The 20,470-nt window shown below is 38.6% G+C and overlaps 2 protein-coding genes across 7 annotated transcripts in view; both read right to left on the bottom strand.

The window, feature by feature from the left end:
• Positions 1–6,557: 6,557 nt before the first annotated feature.
• On the bottom strand, positions 6,558–8,341 carry LOC131438129 (uncharacterized). The gene is made up of 2 exons (XM_058607947.1): positions 7,986–8,341; positions 6,558–7,929 (listed from the first exon to the last, which is right to left on the bottom strand). Exons 1-2 carry the CDS (start codon positions 8,076–8,078, stop codon positions 6,589–6,591), a joined length of 1,434 nt encoding a protein of 477 aa, XP_058463930.1. The 5' UTR covers positions 8,079–8,341; the 3' UTR covers positions 6,558–6,588.
• Positions 8,342–11,464: 3,123 nt separating this feature from the next.
• Positions 11,465–20,470, bottom strand: part of LOC131435168 (uncharacterized) — a 63,151-nt gene continuing 54,145 nt past the window's right edge. For all 6 annotated transcript variants that reach the window (XM_058602781.1, XM_058602779.1, XM_058602780.1 and 3 more), the window contains exons 4-7: positions 15,411–15,838; positions 15,200–15,355; positions 12,048–12,351; positions 11,465–11,990 (exon numbers count right to left, since the gene is read on the bottom strand). In XM_058602781.1, coding sequence (XP_058458764.1) covers positions 11,824–11,990; positions 12,048–12,351; positions 15,200–15,355; positions 15,411–15,838 — 1,055 coding nt within the window. In that variant the 3' untranslated portion in view covers positions 11,465–11,823. The remainder of the gene's footprint in view (positions 11,991–12,047; positions 12,352–15,199; positions 15,356–15,410; positions 15,839–20,470) is intronic.

The following is a 20,470-nucleotide window of genomic DNA, read 5'->3' as shown; positions in this document are numbered from 1 at the left end:
TTAAAAAAAATAAGCACGTCATCGAACGATCAAGTTGTTCGAGACGTGCTATACAGTCCTAGTACGATACCTCCACTAGGTCATGTACTATCCACGGGACCGATTACCAGAGTAGAATCAGTTGGCAATGTAAATATATGGTAAATAAAAACTTGAAAAAAACTTAAAAAAAATAAGCACGTCATCGAACGATCAAGTCGTTCGAGACGTGCTATACAGTCCTAGTACGATACCTCCACTAGGTCATGTACTATCCACGGGACCGATTACCAGAGTAGAATCAGTTGGCAAGAGACATAGAATGTCGCACTATACCACTATATGGTATAGTGATATAGTGCGAAAAGTTTTACTGACAGTAAAACTAATTATTACTAATACCAGTTTTTGCAACCGGGTTACTTGACCAAGTTTCCATCTGTTGATCACATCGACCCAGTGATATAAAGTTCTGGGTCGTACATGTCGTAACAATTGTTAAGTGCACTAGTGGTTTAAGATTGGTGATTGGTTGAAAACGTATCTATGGCTAACGCCTAACAGCGATGCACATGCAGCGAACCGCTCCCGTATACGCGTCCGTAGTTATGTATACAGTGTTAACCGTTAACGCCTATCGATGCGGCATAGACAGCGGACCGCCCATATACGTGTCCATGGTGATGGTTCGTACCGAGAGGCATTATTTAAAATCGTTGTTACGGCTTACTTTGGTAAACGAACGTAACGACATATGGTGCGTTCTGGTAGTTTTGCGACGTACTTTCACGACGTGATGTCCGTTTTGGAAAATCTGCGCACAAATTTTTTGTTCCATACAAATGTGACCAAGTTGCAACCGGTCAACCCGGTTTACTAAGCGTATGCCTCTCATGCTGCGGCCTTCCAGCATGTTACCCATGTACGAACTGGCACATATCCCGCACGGATAGGCATTGCGCCTACGTTCGTAACTTATCACCTATCCCGCGTACTACGCTCACGTCAATTGCATTCGACAGAGCGGGGACGGCACTACCATATGTGAAACAGCTGGGTTTTGGAAAAAAATGCGGGTGTTGACTGAACTAAATCGGTTGTTGGAATAACTAAAAAAGTGTTGGACTTAGCTAAGAAAAAAAAATCGGATAGGTTGTTGGAAAAGCTAACTGAAAATATGTAGGTTGTTGGAATTGCTAACTACGGTTTGGAGGGACAGGTACGAACAGAGAGGCGAATAGCTATATGAGCGCTGGTGAAGTGGTGCACTACCGTGGCCCACTGCCAGATAGGTGGGAGCTCGGGTAAAATATTATCTCCCGGGCAACAATGAGATACCACCGTTGCTTCCGGCACTTGTCGGAGGCGTAGGAGGGAGAGTCTGTCAGGTTTCGTATCGTATTCCGAACGAATCCGGTTCAGACAAGGTTATAGTGATATAGTGCGAATTCAATATTGATCAAAGAAGTATTTATCAAGTGTGTGTGTTTAGATAGAGGAGCGTATTTAGAGTTAAACCATTAACGACTAAATTTTGTGTGGTGTTTATACGATGGCACCCACAACAAGAGCAGACCGCAATAAGCTGCAGCGGTCACTGACGGACATTGCGTCGTTATTGGTAGTAAGACAGGGCGATAAAGCTATCTGCAACATCGATCCCGCGTCAGGATGTCCATACGTCCAGAGTAGATTTGCCCCTGGCAACTTCATCCGTCACTTTCGTACCGTACATACGGAACGTGCATGTGCAAACAATCTCCTTACAATTGCCTATCCAATGGAGAAGAAGGAAAGAGTAATTCCTAAGCGTTAAATAGCTATTGACCGGCAGTTACTAATTGCGTCAGCAGTTAAGCTGACGACCTTCCATCATCTTCCTATTTCCTGCTTCGAGTAGGAAGGCTTCAAAGACTTACTGAAACCGATTACAACGACTCTTGGGTGCACTTTGAACCGTGTCACAATGAAATGTCATCTCTCGAAGACTGCCTGTCGTCTAAAAGAAATGTTGATAGATGAGATGAAAGGCAAGCTCGTCTGCTTGAAAATAGATTCTGCTGCCCGACACAATCGCCATATCTTAGGCATCAATGTACAGTATGCCCTAGACGAGCAGGTGGTCATTCGTACCCTTGGTATGATCGAAATCAAAGAAAGTCAAACAGCGGTGTTCTTGAAATCAAAAGTTATGGATACTTTGGCCGACTATGGGCTATCTCTTGAGAACATATTTTCCGTGACATGCGACAATGGGGCTAATATGGTGGCAACGGTTAGAAAATTAAACAATGATACGTACGTAATGCCTACAGAGCAGCAGGCTGATGGTACGAACATAGATGAGCTGGATGAGTCGGATGTGATAGAGGATGATCAACAGTGTGAACGAAACGTTACTGCTGAACTGGCCAATGAACTGTCCGAAAGGATTACTCTTGTGAGATGTGCCGTGCATACCTTACAGCTTGCAATACTGGATGTTGTTGATAAATCCGATGAGTCTATCCGAGCCATCACTGCTGTTGCTAGAAAATGTAAGCTGGTGAAGTACCGGTCAGAGTTTGAAAGCTACGATGCTTCATACCCACCCGTCTGGAGTAGGACACGATGGGGTGGTATATTCAAAATGATGGAATCGTTCGTACACCAAAAAAGGTTTTTTAACCAGTTGGCCGATAATTTTCCCGAACTAGACCTTTCCAATCAATGGTCGTTCATTGAGCATTACTATGATACGTTTAAGCCGTTGTACATCTGCACAAAGCAAATGCAAGAGAAGCACGTGTCGTTATCTGACTTCTATATGGCATGGCTGATGGCAACGAGTGAGGTACAGAAAGTTCGCGAAAACTCTTTCAGTCCCCATTTACTTCGGTCGTTGAACAATAGATTGAACGTTTTGCGCCAATTGAAGGCGGTTCAGATGGCATTATACCTGGATCCAAGGTTCAACTATCGAGGTTCTAAAATATTCACGGCTGAGGAAAAAGATAAAATTCAGCAATACATAGTCGATACATGGGAACGTATCTGCCAACTGGGTAAAACACCGGCTAGTACAAGTAGAGAATCGTCAGAGTCTACCGATGATTTTGATCAGTATCTTACGCAAATGTTTGGTGAATCCGTGAATCTTGGTTGCGAGACCGGGTTTCTTCAACAAGTTAAGTCTTTGGACCTAGAGCCACGCCAAAAACATAACTACAACGTGTGGGACCATTGGTTGCGCCGTAAGACTACGCACCCAGAGATATATGCAGTAGCAATGGTTGTACTATCCACACCATCGAACCAAGTCTCTGTTGAACGGTCTTTCAGTGCCCTTGGCTTGGTTCTCTCTAATCAACGCACTGGCCTTGGGAAAGATACGTTGGAAAACATTTTACTTATTAAATTAAACAAAGACTTATTCTCCAGGGCGCTGGGAACTGCGTATGATTGGAAGGGCCCAATCGACCCGGTTGACGATGATTCTCAGGAATGAATATGATACCGTTGATGCTCAACTGAATGTCGAATGAGACAAATATTGTCGTCTATCACTGGCTCATCGCCGGGTGATAGGGGGATAACTTTTGTTTACATTTTCATGAAATCAATTTCCAATGATACTGAAAGGGTTCGGCAGTCATGATACTTGTTATGATTCAATTAGCGACAATCGTCGTTGGGTGGACGATGATATATGTGTTGTCTCAATGTAAGCTCGAGTCACCATTGTGATAACGAATTTTTTCAGCACTGCATATCATGTCAATTGTATAGGTGCGCAGTGCTGCTATTTTGGCGCGCACGAATTTCACATTTCTCTCCCCTACTTCTATGTATGAGATTCGATGCGGACTCGCCTGAGGGCGTCATGCTCGCAAAAATGGATGTTACCAATAGCGGCCCTTACACGATCATTAAAAGTGTCATTAATAAGTAATGACACTTCTGCTCAAACGCTCGTCATTACTGCATTACTGTACATCATTACTTTTCAGCATTACACGTTCATTATTAATGATGAGTATTTGTAACTACTCCAGTAATAGCAATAGCAATATTTTTATTTTCGTTTAGCTGAAAATAAATTTGATTTGCCATTGAAACGTTAAGTTTAATGAAATATTAACAATATAAATCTACACTTTGTCATTTTTTCGCGTATAGTTTTGAAGATGTTCATCACTTCCACAAAAAAAAATAAGAAGAAGAAATAATGTTGGTAATGATGGAAAATCCGGAATTCCATCATTACTCGTGTCATTACTGAACTCGTAGACCTTACACGATCATTAAAAGTGCCATTACTTTTAGTAATGACACTTTTAATGATCGTGTAACAGCCGCTAATAGGGGTGTATGTTTTGCTATACAATCACTGTTGAACAGAATTTTGAACCAATGTTCGAAGGGTCGAGTGTCATATATTATTCGAAACAGTTTGTTTTTGTATGCAATATTTTTCAAATAAGATCGATTTCAATGAATTTATTTTTCCGGGTTAGTGGTTCAATGAGTAGGGCACTGGTCTTACAAACCAGTTGTCGTATGTTCGAGCCCCGACCTGGAAGGATTCGTCGTTTCACTAGAATCGTAGCACCAGCCAATGGTTCTGTACACTCTGAATCGGCTGCGAAGTCTGTTGAAACAGAAGGTCAAATTCCACTACAGAAATGTAATACCAAGGCTTTGCATTACAATGAATTTATTTATAATTATATAGGGTAACAGAGGTATTTGGCCACTTTAGGATTGTTTTTATTTTGGTCCACTTTGTAAAAATATCCACTAAAGGTTGCAATATCTTTGAAAAACCTTTCCGCAATAGGTAATTTAATGCGATTAGTTTCAAATTGATTCAACATGGGTTAACTAACAGCGATTAAATCCATAAAGTTTGTTAGGTGGGCCAAAAGATGAAGTGGCCATAATACCTCTGTTACCTTATTGGTTCCATAGAAAATCGTTGGACCGATTATTGTAAACCTAATTTCAAAAGAAAATTCTTAGGACTTAATAGAAAATACCGTTGCAAAAGTTGGATCCGGCTCCGGAGTTACAGGATGATAAAATTTTTATTTCAAAAGTGTTTTTACAAGGGACCATGGAACGGATTTGTTAGAGTAATATGTACATCTAAAAGCAAAACCTTCCGGTTCACCATATTGATTTACACTTTGTCTACCCATATGTATTACACCATGACCCAGAGAAATAAATCCGAAAATTTTCATTGGCTTCAAACACAAAACTCAAAATAACTCAGAGCCTTCTATGTGTTACTTTATGAATCAAGAAAACGATGATCTTAGCCAATTATCACAAAGAGCAATATAGGAATCGAGTATCAATAATTACAAACAATGCAATATTTTCTTAAATAATCTTTTGGAATGGGTAAAACTTTCGCATTCGTAAAACGTTTGCGTGCAAAGTAAACCTTCAACTTCTTTAATACTGAACTATATTTTGATAGTTATGAAAATCGAGGTTATGTAATCAATTTTCGTAATCAAAATTAAAGGTTTAAACAACTACTGTGTGGAATCAACGACCAGACCTATTATTTCAGTACAGAGGCAGCAAGAAAAATCAACATTATCAATTTGTTGGCCACTCCGATTGCGAAAATATTAGATCTATTCTTAAGCGAAATGTTTAAATAAATTTATTGAAATTCTAATTTTAAAAAGTCAATGTTTTTTCCCCTATTCTAAAATGATATTCTTTGATCATTCGAATTTCAACCGCAAAAAAATGAAAATTCACTGGTGAATAAACATTTCTATGTATTTTGACAGCTTAATTCGAAAACATCATCGTTTGAATTACAGCGCTATCTACTTGTTGAACTGTCGTTAGATGGCCAATAGCACGCACTCGATTAGCTCTTCTTTTAACAGGATTCTTCAGAACTTTCAAGCAAAAGCTGATAGATGACAGATATTCTTATTTGATGACCAAACAAACTCATTCCGACTCCTAAAAGTCGATCACACTTCGATTTCTCAGGGATAGATAGAACCTTTTATACAAACTTATATTCAAACCAAGATTACACTGGAATTAAAGACGGATCTGACATCCGATTCTAAAATTATAAGACTTAAAAATTTGAAACCTAAATGAAGGTATGAAATACGCAGAAGTATTTCGGCAACAGTTTCGGAAGTACCAGAAATAGTGAAACTCTTTCGGAAACGGAACACCAATTTACAGCAACTTGAATTCAAATAGAAGATCTTCAAATTCCATAGATTGCTATCAATCAACAACTTTTTTTTATCAACATCGAACTTCCGGTCCCGGAATTGAAGAATGTTGACAATTTCAAACCGTCGTTTAAGGTGACGATTTAAAGAACGTTAAAACTACGAAATATGGAGGTCTTGTTAGTTGATAGCTAAAAGAAACGGAATTTCCCCGGAATAGTTTTACCAATTTCCACAAACTTAGGCTAAAAAGAAAAGTAATATCGTTTCAAAGGTTGCTATAAAATTTTAGGATGCTCTAAGACAAGACGCCCTACTTTTCGAAGAAAATCATTCGAAATCCTATGTAGTGATTTCTTTAATGCAGACACCATGTTTAATATTTTGCACGCATAATTTGCGCATTTTATTCCAGTAAGTTACTGAGCGACTCCATACTGTGTATCCGTCGGGGTGGCGTCGTCTCCCACTGTTCAATGCGCGTCGGAGAACAACACACCGATCGAACCCCAGTTACTGCCGAAGCATAGCTATCGATTTTTGCAAATGGTAGCTTATCTGGATGAACAAAATGAACAAGCTCTTCGAATGAGGGTAACGACGGCTCTTCGCTTTCCAACTGTGCGTTTTGTTGAGGCTTTTCATCTTTTGATGCTTCGTTAGATGTGGATGATTTGAATGATTCGTCGTTGGAACCATACACAAATCGTGTATCCTGAAGAACCGTTTCAGAAAGCGAAAGTTTTTTTGAGTCTTTGCGCTTTCGGACAGGTGGATTCTGAACAGTAACTGCTAATTTTGGTGTTATATAATTGTGTTGGGTGGTGATTGTTTCTGACGTTGGTGTTCGGTTTTTCATGCTTCTTTCTATAAAATCGAGCATACGAGCTACTTTCTGATTACCCAAACTTTGAATGCCTGGCATGAGTGAAGATTCTTTAGATATCTTTCGGGTATCCTCCGGTTGCCGTATGTTATTTAGTGACTCTAGGAATTGCAGAGGCTTCATGTGGTTTTTCTTAAGAATTTTTTCACTCGTTAATTTGGAAAGATTGGAACGACGAACAAAACTGTTTCGTTTATGAGGTGATGATTTCTTGAATTTTAACTTCAACGGTGAAACAGGCCCATCTGGATTTGGGAGTGCGGGTATTTTAAAAATTCCATCAGTCTTACAATCACTAATTCTGTTTTCCTGGAACATCTGTAAACACCGCTTAAGTTGGCGATTTGATTTGGATGTTACTTGTTCTTCTGCAGATGGTCGTAATGGATTGACTAATATGGGAGTCTTTTCTGATGCGGACGATTCACCCAGATCGCTTAGTATGTCATCTATAAATCCAGTATCGAATCCTTCAGCAAGTTTACTGTAGCTTAACGACGGACTGTCGAAGATGTTTAAATCGCTTGAATCCAAATTTTTCGCAGGTGAGCTGGTAGAGGAATGGTTTCGATCTGGTGATATAAAATGCATGTCAAAAGCTTTACATAGTTGCGCGGATTTGTCACTCGTAGAATTCACTGGTGAATCGAAACTAGTAAGATCCGGCAATTTTTCGTCCGCATCCGATTGGTAGTAATAAACCGATTGTTCAATGTAATTCTTATACTTGAAATTTCGAAACGGGAACATACAGTTGACCGCTTCACATTTGAAAATCGCCTCTTTCATATTGATAAACATATAGCGGACGCTACTCTGTCGATTCTGAGATAAGCACTTCGGACATGTTTCACTTTTCTCCTAAAATAAAAACTTGAATAGTTCATCTTGTTATATACAAAATTTCATGCACTTACCACATTTGGATCTTCGTTGATGTATATTTTACGAACTTTCAACGTCTTTTGTGCAGATGTTTTATTTTCAATTAAACTTGTAAAAACATCCATTTTTCAAAACTTAAACAACCAAAACAACAACAATATTCATGTCTGGTACACTGATAAAAATTTGCACGATCGATTCATATGTAAACACCACTTCAATTTAATATACTTTTCGGTTCAATATATAACCAAAGCGATTTGTTTCAAGATTCTATGTGCAAATTCACTAAGATGCGAGATTAGATCATTTTTCACTTAGCTTTGATGTGTTTTTCCTTTGGATGTGATGTGTTTTGCTATTGAATCGAACTGCATGTGTTAAACACTTCATTGTCTAGTGAAAATGAGTACAGCACAAATGTATGTGCAAAACACTGAAAAAATAATCTAATCTCGCATCTTAGTGAATTTGCACATGAAATCTTGAAACAAATCGTGTTGGTTATGTATTGAAATGAAAAGGATATTAAGGCTGTGAACCATTTCGCGGTTAATTTTAACTTTTGGTTCAAACCTGACACTAGATCGGTTATTTTATGTCGAGTAGTTAAATTTAACTAGAACTGCGGCCAATTTCAAAATTTGATGGACGGAAAGTGATTTGGGTTTCCACTGGAAATAATTTTAACTACAGAAATAATATTAGAATTTTCATTGCAAGATTTTTTTCATTGTCGAAAAATAATCATCGATTTGTCAAAAATAACCATGCTCTCCAGCAGGGTTATTTTTGACAACATTAAATTAACCGCTCCAGTGTCAGATTTCAACCTAAAGTTAAAATTAACCGTGAAATGGTTCACAGTCTAAATTGAAGTGATGTTTACATATGAATCGATCGAGCAAATTTTTATCGGTGCAGGGATAAATATCGATACAGCGATAGTTTTTACTTGAGCCCAGCGTTGCCAGGTAATTTTTTCAACAAATCTGTATTTGGCGCTAAAATCCATCTGTACCATATTGGTATCAGAATCCCGTAACATAAGTACCAGGAAAATTTCATCAAAGCTCATTTTGGTGAGCAAAAAACCAAGGTCCCACAGCCATCTTTTCTTATGTCTATCCAAGCTGAAACCGAAAATCGGTATTTATCTGTACGATCCGTGAAGTATCGGTATTTTCGGAGTACATATCTGTATTGCGGTATAGAGGTTAAATATCTGTATAAATACCGAGAAATCGGTATACCTGGCAACGTTGCTTAAGCCAAAGCATCGTTTTTTAGGATCGATATCATGAAAAGTGATGGTATTGCATGATATCGATATTTTTATTGTCGATATTTGAGTTCCTGGAAGTAGAGTGCCGACAGCTGTTCGTTTGGAAGGAACGACATGTCAAATGCAACAAAAATCTCGAGAAACTGCCAACATTTTGGATTAAATGTTCTTAACCCGCCGGGTCTTCGTAGCTTGGGGGTGTTTCTCGTGGAGCCACACAGACCGAAGGATGCGTCCAAAATAGATATTTACCAACGCCATCTGGAAGACACTCATGCTATATTCAATTGACCGGCCACTGCTGATCGCCAGCTGAAAGCTGGATTTTCGACAATCCACGACCCCGATACGACATTATCTAATGATACTATTCTAGTTTTAAGTTAGTAGTAAATTAGGATTAGGAAATATCCTTGGCATCTTAAATCTTAAGCTGTGTGCCTTATGCGTTATTACATTATTGAATAAAAAAGAGAATATCGTATGTGAATCATAAGACCGCCTTACGAAGTCACGAAAATTGGAATTTCAATAAAAAGTATTATGAAATTCATTCGAATTGTTTTTGGAACATTGTGAGAAATTTCTATGACAAACATAACTTATCCCATATACTGTGGAATTCATAAATTGTTTTTATGAAAACTTTAATAGTGATAGATGAGATACATATTGCAGAGTCATACACCCTCATTCTTGTTTACGTCCGTATCGGCAATACGACGAACGGGTGCTTTGGAATGAATACGAAAAAGCCATTCTTGTTTTCACTCGAATGAATTCGAACGTGACTCGCTTGCCACAAAATATTCAAATATCAGTAAACTTCTTCAAATAAATGCTAAGCCTTGATGGAATCAGTATAATTCTTGTGATTAATCATATGCGAAACGCTAGAATGTAGGCCAGTTTAACTTTAAACGATACGTGTATTCGAACATCATTCGTACGAACGAAAAGTCGCATTCTCGTTTACGGATGAATAGAGGAAATGCCGTGGTTTCGATTCGTCAGTTTAATGTTGTGAATCAACCGTTCGAACACATTAAAAAAAGTTTAACCGATTTCTAACAAATTTATTTTCGAATCCAAAGGTGGTTCCAAGTTTTTACGCATCAAACTTTACATCTATTAGGTACTTTATGTAAAATACGCCATGGGCAAACATGCTTTATTTTATATTAAATGCATGGTTTTATCAATGTAATAAATATGTAGACTATTGAAAACATGACAAAATTGCAACATATTTTTCACAGATACTACTGATCGGACTGCTATTTGAAAAGTTTTTTTACTTTGTACGAAGTTTAAGTCGAATAGTCGATACAGACGTAAGCAAGTATGGTGATACAAATCAGTGAAAAAAACAGGTCAAATAACAAATGATATCAAAATTTTTTAATTACAACTAAGATCTGTAGAATCATAGCACTAGCCATGCAAAGGTTATGGATCCTCTGAATCGGCTGCGAAGTCTGTTGAAACAGATGGTCAAATTCCACTACAGGAATGTAATACCAAGGCAAAAAAAGATCTGTACCAGTACTGATAGTTAAAAGTTGGCTGGGCATTGTTGTTATGCGTGTACGATGTTTAAAAGTGTGATTGATCGGAACGTAAACGGGAATACGAATTTCATATACTTTCGAACGTATCGCATACGGCCGTAAACAAGAATGAGGGTGATAAACATTATAATGCAGGTATATTTTTCATATTAATCTTTTGAAATTGTGATCTTAATGATTTTTTATGCATCATAAGATTTGCCTTATGATTTTCACTACTCATTTTGTCTAAGTAGCATTTGTACTTATATTAGTGTTCGAACAAAAAGTTACTGTCAAAATAATTAGCGCTAGACTCTTTAAAATCATAACATTTGCAACCATAAAGAAAGACGAATTCACGACAAAAAAAAAAAACAAATATCATGTTTAAAAAAACGGTGTGCTTGTTTTATATATTACCAAAATGTCCAGCTCTCACATTTCACGAACAAATCATAAGTGTCATACTTTTTTGAGGACTTGGCGCCTTGAGTCGAGTATGCATCGAACATATCAGATATGTTAAATGTGATACCATGCGATAGCGTTACTAACTGATTTCTCTCTAAGCTGACTGGGTCTGCTATGTTGTAATGTTTACCACAGGTTTTCTTTCAAGTAAAATATGGCGTTCTAATCTATTTGACGCCTTTTCTGATGATAGTAAAATAACGTTTTATTTACATTATCCAACAAGACATGGAATACTAGGTAGAATATTTTAATTTGACGAATCACAATAAAGTTTTTGTAGGTTGCTAACTTTTTGAAAGTAACAGCGTAATGCAAATCGAAAGGCTAGTGTTTCATAAGTAAATAAAAAATATTTGAACATTATGAGGGTATTACGAATAAATGATAATAGTAGTTAAAACAAATTAACAACGATGTCAGTCATACGACCATAAATGATGATAAATATATGATTGTGAAGAGTAGGATGAGAAACGATAAATAAATTATTAAAAAATATTAAATAAATAGATTTATCTAAGTCTTAGCATGTACTGCAGAGGGTGTTCAGCTCCGGTTTTATCGCTTTTTGCACTTGAAGTGGGGTTTCTTTCTAGGGATTCCTGTAGGCCCGTCAGTTAATTCACAAATGTGCAAACCGAATCGCTTCAGTGGATGGCAACGGTTCTTCGGGTTGCCCCAACGACCGTTGAACTTGAGCCATTTGGGATTCAACGCTGTTCGACCTGTAAGTGTGAGAGAAGCATTTTAATATTGGTTATTATGTATTCTAACATAATTACCCTTGGAGTCATTTTCATGAATCACTTCAACACTTTTCCATGTGGTCCACGGAGTACCGAAACCATTTACATCATATAGCCGCGGTACTCGAACGTATTTATGTTTGCCAGGGGCAGTCCATAAACCATGCGATCCTTCAGCAGCGAACAACACTGGGTGATTACCAGAGGTAATGACTGTTTTAGGAAAGGTTGGTCTCTGCAGAATTCCTTTGCGTGTTTCCTGGCTGCGATACTCGAAGGTACCCGTCAACCGCTCATAGGAATAAAACGCACCGGCATCGTGAGCTGAGACGTACATTTCCTGTGAAAAAACATGGAGATAAAACAGTCGAAACGGTACAAAGAATGGTAACTTAAAAAGACAATAGGCAAACACAGTGTCTTAGGGTCATTCATAAACTAAGTAGACTGCGTTTCTTGAAAGTCTTCATTTTACTACAAGAAGGGGGATGTTTCTTGCTATCTCTACAATATGGAGTAATTTTTAAAGTTTTTTTTATTATGAAATAATAGTGGTTCTGATAAGAAACTTTTATGAAGGCGTTCGTGTTGATCAATACATGTGCCTCCAAGCATAGTAGCGTATGAAGGATTTCATATCCAACTTTATATACTTGCTCATGAAATCAATGCACTTAATATTATCTTGTTTTGATGTATCTATATTGAATTCCCCCACAACTATCATCGTCGTTTTTTACGAGAATATAAAAAGGCGGGTGCGTAATGTCAGAGACATAACTGGATGTCGTGAATACGAAAACAACTGACATGTTCCTTAACACTTCCGAATATCAATTAGTTGATTAATTATATGAAATTGTATTATTATGAAATAACCAGTATAGTTCTTTATAATAACCATTATTTTATTTAAAAAGAACCTTTTATGGAAGTGTTTGTGATGGAGAGTGATGAGTTGAATTCGAATTCCGATGGATGCCGTTGACTTCCGTCATCTAATTCCAGGCTGAACTGTTGTACGTGGGTGCGATACTGATATGGTTGGTGTAGGTGTAGCGTTTACAACCGATTATAATCTTCTAATAAAGAAAACATTAATTCGCTGGGTTGATCAATGATACAATAGGCCTAATTTATTGAACGAAACTATCAATATGCTATAGGGATTCGTTTCTAGCATTCAGAAGGGTCAAATTGCGTAATTCTCAACGACATTAAACTCTGGAACATTTTTCGCAAAAACAAAGAATGCTTCACTTGATCTCGATTACTGTGAATTTCACACAGCGAAAAGTGCACAAATTTAACCAAACTGTTCTAGATTTGCACTAAACTGGGGATATTTACCTTCGATTTGCGAACAACAAATCCTAATAGTTCTTTAGAAAACTTTTGAGTCATTAGAACGGCTGATTTTGTGTAATGCTTTCCACCGTTGTTTTTTCATCAATGCAAATGACTGGCAGCTGTGACGTAATCGCTCCTGTCGGAAGCGAAACTAGCTTTGCAAACGACACAAAATACATCTGCTCGCAGTGGCGATAGAATCCAAACTGATCCAATTTTTGTTATGAGCTTTCATTTTACGTGATTTCGTTTTTTTTCACTAATGGGCGGTCCCAACGGCTATAAAAATAGCCGCAAACAGAATTTTAATGTCGATTATTATATTTCGGTTTTGCATAGAATCCAAACTGATTCAATTTTTGTTATGAGCTTTCATTTTACGTGATTTCGTTTGTAGCTTTTTCACTAATGGGCGGTCCCAACGGCTATAAAAATAGCCGCATGCAGAATTTTAATGTCGATTATTTTATTTCGGTTTTGCATAGAATCCAAACTGATCCAATTTTTGTTAGGAGCTTTCATTTTACGTGATTTCGTTTGTAGCTTTTTCACTAATGGGCGGTCCTAACGGCTATAAGAATAGCCGCATACGCATTTAATGTCGATTATTTTATTTCGGATTTGCTTAATTTATTGAAAGAAATTATCAATATGCTGTAGGGATTCGTTTCTAGCATTCAGAAGGACCAAATTGAGGAACTCATTACGATATTCAACACTTTTCGGAACATTTTTCTCGAACGATTTGTTGTACAGCAGCAGATATTTTGTTCTCTTCCTCAGAACGCGTTCTGATTGGCTGGTGTTGACATGGATCAAATGAGACAGGTTTTTCAATAGTGTACTATTGAAATACTTCAATGCTTTCACTATACACGTTTAAGTTGAAAAATTTCGATTCTATTGGTATTCTTTTGCAGATCACTGAGCTATGAGCTTTAAAAATACGAGCAAGGCAAACGCGCCTTATGGATCATCCCCTTTGATACTCGTTTATACCAAATATTTCAGAAAAGTTTAATTTTGAATTATTTGAGATTATGTCACACAACTAATAATTTTTTCATAAAATTGTGATCATATTTCCGATGGCGTGTAGCAGAAAACTATGTTGATTCGTTAGATACAACAATAGATATTCACGATCAATAACTTATCACTCTCTCAGAGGGTAAATTTTGAAAAGGCACCCCATAGTAAAGTAAATCGTATTCACGACAAAATAAAGCGTACTTGATTTCTCAATCCGTATAGACAAATGTGGAATTGTTACCGATTTTCATTGAATATTAACTTCGAGCACGCAATTCCTCTATTGAATGGAAAGCAATTAACAAAATGTTAAGTAATGTTTTTGCAGTGTGTAGATTGTTTTATTTATAAAGTTTACACATGCTTTTCTCATTTGACATTAGCAGAAGTGATATAGTTTAAATCAGCGCGGCTTTTACGTATTATTGCGCCCGGGGGCAAGATGATCTTCTTTTTTTGCTCGGTGGGTCCCATCAAGGGTTCCCTAAGACCATGGGCTCGAGGGCACGTACCCCTCTGTAAAAGCGATATATACAAAGCATAATTGATAAAATAAAAATTGGAAACTCTAAATTTAAAATCTATTAGTAGTGCATTAATTTTTGATGTGGAATCCTCAATTGTTAATTTTATCATTTTTATCCATTATGAATCGAAAATTTATGTGTAAATCTTGCATACTTCTAATAATGACAAGTACCGCTGCAATTTAGTTTTGTGATTGAAATTTTTCGAAAAATAAGAACAAAATTACAACTTACAACTACTAAAGCTCAATACATCGACCACGTTACTGTATTACTCACGTCAGGTTCTTTGCGGCCTCTGAAGAATAAACTCATGTGCTCCCAATCACCAATATGGCTACCAAATTCCTTTTTGGTCCCAAGACACATTCCAAATAGAAGTGGGATTGGCCACGGACCAAGTGGCCCTAGATTAACCGTACAAATTACTTTACCCTACAAAGAGCATTAGATATTAGGAGGTACTTGTTGATTTATTTTTCCACCATACCTGACTGTATGGATAGAACATCCAGTAGGTTACGTGAAAGTGTGGATAATCATTCGAATCTTCACCATTTTGTATGGTGATGTCATCCCGTCTTTCCGTTATCGTCTCCCAATCGTCCGAATCGTTATCGTTGTTACCAAAATTGTCTTCATCCTCGTCGTCTTCATTCTCTGCACGACCTTCAATGATTTTTTCCAGAAATTCCACACTGGGACTCTCGGTGTATTCCTCTTTATTCCCGTTGCTGTTTGAAGGCATCTCGGGCACGGAAATCCCTCGCCGGCGACGTTTCCGTATTAATCGTATACTTTTCTCGATTTTATTGATGTCAGGTTTCAGCTCCGGCTGCAGTTCGAATAAGTTTTTGTGAACCGATATATGCGGATGGCGTTTATACCCGACGCGGTCTATGGTGTTGTATACTACCTCTGGAAAGATAAAGGTTGATTGTTTTGAAAAATTCCCAAATAAAATGGTTGGCAATAGGGTTGCTGAAAATTGTATTAGTTTCAAAATGCATGTGCATGTAACTTCCGATGTGTATTTATTTATTCACTGTTTTAAATTTATAGCAATAGATTCATTGTGGCTTCAATGACCTTATTTTATGTCAGAAAATCAAATCGTAAAAAATAAAAATCCAGATCCAGATCCAGATTATACGAAAATTTGATCATAAATCAATTCAAAACGAAATTCTCGTTATAAACAAATTGTGTGGTAAAATCCAGAAGATTTATCAAATTCGTCCGATGTTTTTTTGAAACAAAAAACATTTTTTGGGAGCAACCATATGCTAACAAACATATTTTGTTTGAATCTTCAATATCCTGGTTTGAAACAACCGTTTTGGGTTTGATGGGCCACTAATCGTTTTGTTGCTTGAAACAACTGGGATTTTTTTAACGTGTATCTGTCACCATCACTGCTGAAAGTCATATTTTTATTTAATAACATATTTTAAGGCACATTGCGTTAAGCTATAAGATGCCGAGGGCATATGTTTAAACTACTTAAACTAGATTTTTTTTTTATTTTCACATCATATGAGCTTTGGGAGATCTAGTCTTCAACGGGTGGTCGGCAGTGGCTGGCTGGATCTTGTACGCTGGAGTAAACTGGCACGACGTTGGTACGTATCACTGTTGGTCGCATCTTTTCGTTCGTGTGGGTCCGCGGAAAACACCCCCGACTACGGGGAGCCGGCTGATGGCCCGCATAATCATCGACTTGAGCGGCTCTCCGTGGTGGTGAATTTTGTGGAAGAGAAGGAAAGAAACAGAGAGAAGTTTATGTTGTTGAAAAAGGTGGTAAGGGAGCGAAACTACTTAGGTCAGCGATAAGATCTAATTAGTTGACATCGAGATGGTGAAGAGACGGGGACAGGGGAGCAAAAAATTAGTGACAGCAGAAAGATCTTGTTAGTTTTTCGATGAAGATGGTGGACAGACGACATTTGGGGAGGTTCGAGCGGATGTTAGGTACGAGGTTGAAGGAGGATGTTGTGGAACCCTTCAGCAGATCAGACTTGTAAGTTAATGTTCTTTATGAACTGATATAAGAGCAGCATATAGGGAAGGTCTCGATGGGCCAACACGTCTCGTACTGGGACCATGGGTGATATACCTCGGGCTCGAAGGGAGTCAATTAGCTGTGATCTGGCGCCACAATACTCGGTACATACCCAGACAACATGTTCAATGTCGTGATAACCCTTATCGCATGTGCAGAGACCATTCTCCACAAGCCCGATACGCCGGAGGTGCGTATCCAAGGTGTTATGATTAGACATGAGCCGGGACATCACACGAATGAAATCCCGACCCACATTCATCCCTCTGAACCAAGGTTTCGTCGATACCTTTGGGATAATGGAGTGTAACCATCGTCCCAGTTCCCCATTACTCCATGAAGTTTGCCAACTTTCGAGCGTCCTTTGACGAGATACACTGAAAAATTCGTTGAAGCAAATTGGTCTTTCATAAATTTCACCTTCTAATGCGCCCACTTTAGCCAATGAGTCTGCCTTTTCATTTCCCGGAATGGAACAATGTGATGGGACCCAGACTAAGGATATTAAATAAGACCGACCAGATAAAGTTCTCAAGTGTTCCCGTATTTTCCCCAGGAAATATGGGGGATACTTTCCTGGCTTCATTGCCCGAAGAGCTTCTATTGAGCTTAGACTGTCCGTGACAATGAAGTAATGGTCTTTGGGCAAGGTTTCAATGATCTCGAGGGTGTAATGAATAGCAGCTAATTCTGCGACGTAAACTGAAGCCGGATCACTGAGTTTGTAAGAAGCGGTGATGTTTTGATTGAAGATGCCGAAGCCTGTGGACCTGTTGATGTTTGATCCGTCAGTGTAAAACATCTTTTCACAGTTGACTCTTCTAAATTTATTATAAAAAATATTAGGGACCACTTGAGGGCGTACGTGATCCGGAATTCCACGAATCTCTTCTCTCATGGAAGTGTCGAAAAACACAGTAGAATCAGAAGTATCCAAGAAATGAGCACGGTTGGGAACAAACGAAGAAGGGTTAATATTCTGAGCCATGTAATCAAAATACAAGGACATAAAACGGGTCTGAGAATTGAGCTCGACAAGCCTTTCGAAGTTTTCAATCACCATCGGATTCAAAATATCGCATCGGATTAGCAATCGATATGAGAGATCCCAAAATCGATTTTTCAACGGTAAGACGCCCGCAAGCACTTCGAGACTCATCGTATGAGTCGACTGCATGCAACCTAAGGAAATACGCAAGCAACGATACTGTATTCTTTCCAGCTTAATGAAATGCGTATTCGCGGCGGAGCGAAAGCAGAAACACCCATATTCCATTACGGACAATATCGTTGTTTGGTACAGCCTAATCAGGTCTCCTGGGTGGGCACCCCACCAAGTACCGGTTATTGTACGGAGAAAGTTGATTCTCTGCTGGCATTTCTGTTTCAGATACCTAACATGACATCCCCAGGTGCCTTTGGAGTCGAACTAGACCCCGAGATATTTAAATGTGAAGACCTGAGCTATGTTTTCACCCCCTAGTTGAAGCTGTAGTTGTGCTGGTTCTCGCTTCCTTGAAAATACAACCAGCTCAGTTTTCTCCGTAGAGAACTCGATACCCATCTGAAGAGCCCATGTTGACAAGTTATCGAGGGTATCTTGTAATGGTCCTTGAAGATCGGCTGCTTTGGGTCCTATAATAGACACAACGCTGTCGTCGGCAAGTTGTCTTAGCGTGCAAGATGTATTGATACATTCATCAATGTTGTTTACGTAAAAATTGTATAAAAGGGGGCTTAAGCATGAGCCCTGAGGAAGACCCATGTAACTGAATCGTATTGTCGACAAATCACCATGCGCGAAATACATGTTTTTCTCGGACAATAGATTATACAAAAAGTTATTCAAAATTGGTGAAAGACCATGCTGATGCAACTTCTCAGATAGGATGTTTATTGAAACTGAGTCAAAAGCCCCCTTGATGTCTAAGAAAACTGATGCCATTTGTTCTTTACGAGCAAATGTCATTTGAATTTCTGTTGAGAGCAACGCAAGACAATCGTTCGTTCCTTTGCCCCTGCGGAAACCAAATTGTGTATCTGAAAGTAAGCCATTAGTCTCGACCCAATTGTCTAGACGAAACAGAATCATTTTTTCGAACAATTTCCGGATACAAGAAAGCATGGCAATCGGCCGATACGAATTGTGATCGGAGGCTGGTTTTCCTGGTTTTTGAATGGCGATAACTCTTACTTGTCTCCAGTCATGTGGGACAATATTATCCTCAAGAAGCCTGTTGAATAAATTCAATAAGCGTCTTTTAGCAGAGTCAGGCAAATTTTTCAACAAGTTGAATTTAATTTTGTCTAACCCCGGAGCTTTATTGTTAGACGACAAGAGCGCAAGTGAGAACTCTATCATCGAAAAAGGTGTTTCGTTTCTGTTTGATGAGGCGACGCGCATGATCGTCTGTTCCGGAACAGAGTCAGGACATACTTTTTTAGCGAAATCGAATATCCAGCGGTTAGAATATTCCTCGCTTTCGTTCATGGTGTTTTTGTTGCGCATTCGTCGGGCTGTGTTCCAAAGAGTGCTCATCGATGTTTCTTTTGTTAATCCGTCAACAAACCGTCGCCAGTAACCTAGTTTTTTTGCTTTAACTAAGTTCTTCATTTGCTTTTCTAGCGCCGCGTAATTGCGATAATTATCAGGTGTTCCATATTTTCTGAACTTTTTGAATGCTAAAGATCTTTCCGCGTTCAATGATGAGCACTCTTTGTCCCACCACGGGTTGGGAGGACGAATGTTAGTATTCGCGCCGGGTACACGTTTCGTCTGAGCTTGAATCGCGGAGTCAAGAATCAAGCCAGCCAAAAACGTGTACTCTTCCTCCGGAGGAAGTTCTTGTGTTGTTTTGAGTTTCTCAGACATCGAATTAGCGTATTCTTTCCAATCAATATTTCGTGTGAGGTCATACGAAACATTGATTGTCTCCGATGGTCGTAATCCGCAGGTGATTGAAATTACGATAGGTAGATGATCGCTACCGTGGGGATCAGGGATCACCTTCCACTTGCAATCCAGCCGTAGTGATGTCGAGCAAAGGGATAAATCCAGCGCACTTGGTCTTGCTGGTGGTGCAGGAATCCGTGTCATTTCTCCCGTATTAAGAATTGCCATATTGAAGTTATCGCAAAGATCATAGATCACGGTTGATCTATTGTCATCATGAAGACAACCCCAACCCGTACCATGTGAGTTGAAGTCACCTAAAACTAACGTTGGTGCGGGAAGGAGCTCAATGATATCGCTTAGCCGCCGATGCCCAATCGAGGCCCTTGGAGCAATGTAGATGGAAGCAATGCAAAGGTCTTTGCCTTTAATTCTGACCTGACATGCGACAACTTCAATACCTGGTATCGATGGGAGGTTAATTCGGAAGAAGGAATAGCACTTTTTGATCCCCAAAAGTACTCCTCCGTTGGGATCATCTCGATCCAGGCGAATTATGTTAAAATCGTGGAAGTTGAGGATTACATTTGAGGTC

This window comes from Malaya genurostris, chromosome 3, assembly GCF_030247185.1.
Source record: "Malaya genurostris strain Urasoe2022 chromosome 3, Malgen_1.1, whole genome shotgun sequence".
NCBI lineage: Eukaryota > Metazoa > Arthropoda > Insecta > Diptera > Culicidae > Malaya > Malaya genurostris.
Note: the sequence above shows the minus strand (reverse complement) of the source record. Positions and strands in the feature narration are given on the sequence as shown.

Coding starts and splice junctions, on each gene's coding strand:
- LOC131438129 (XM_058607947.1), bottom strand. CDS start 8,078: ATGGATGTTTTTACAAGTTTAATTGAAAATAAAACATCTGCACAAAAG. Junction 7,930..7,985: donor TCAACGAAGATCCAAATGTG/GTAAGTGCATGA, acceptor TTTTTATTTTAG/GAGAAAAGTGAAACATGTCC.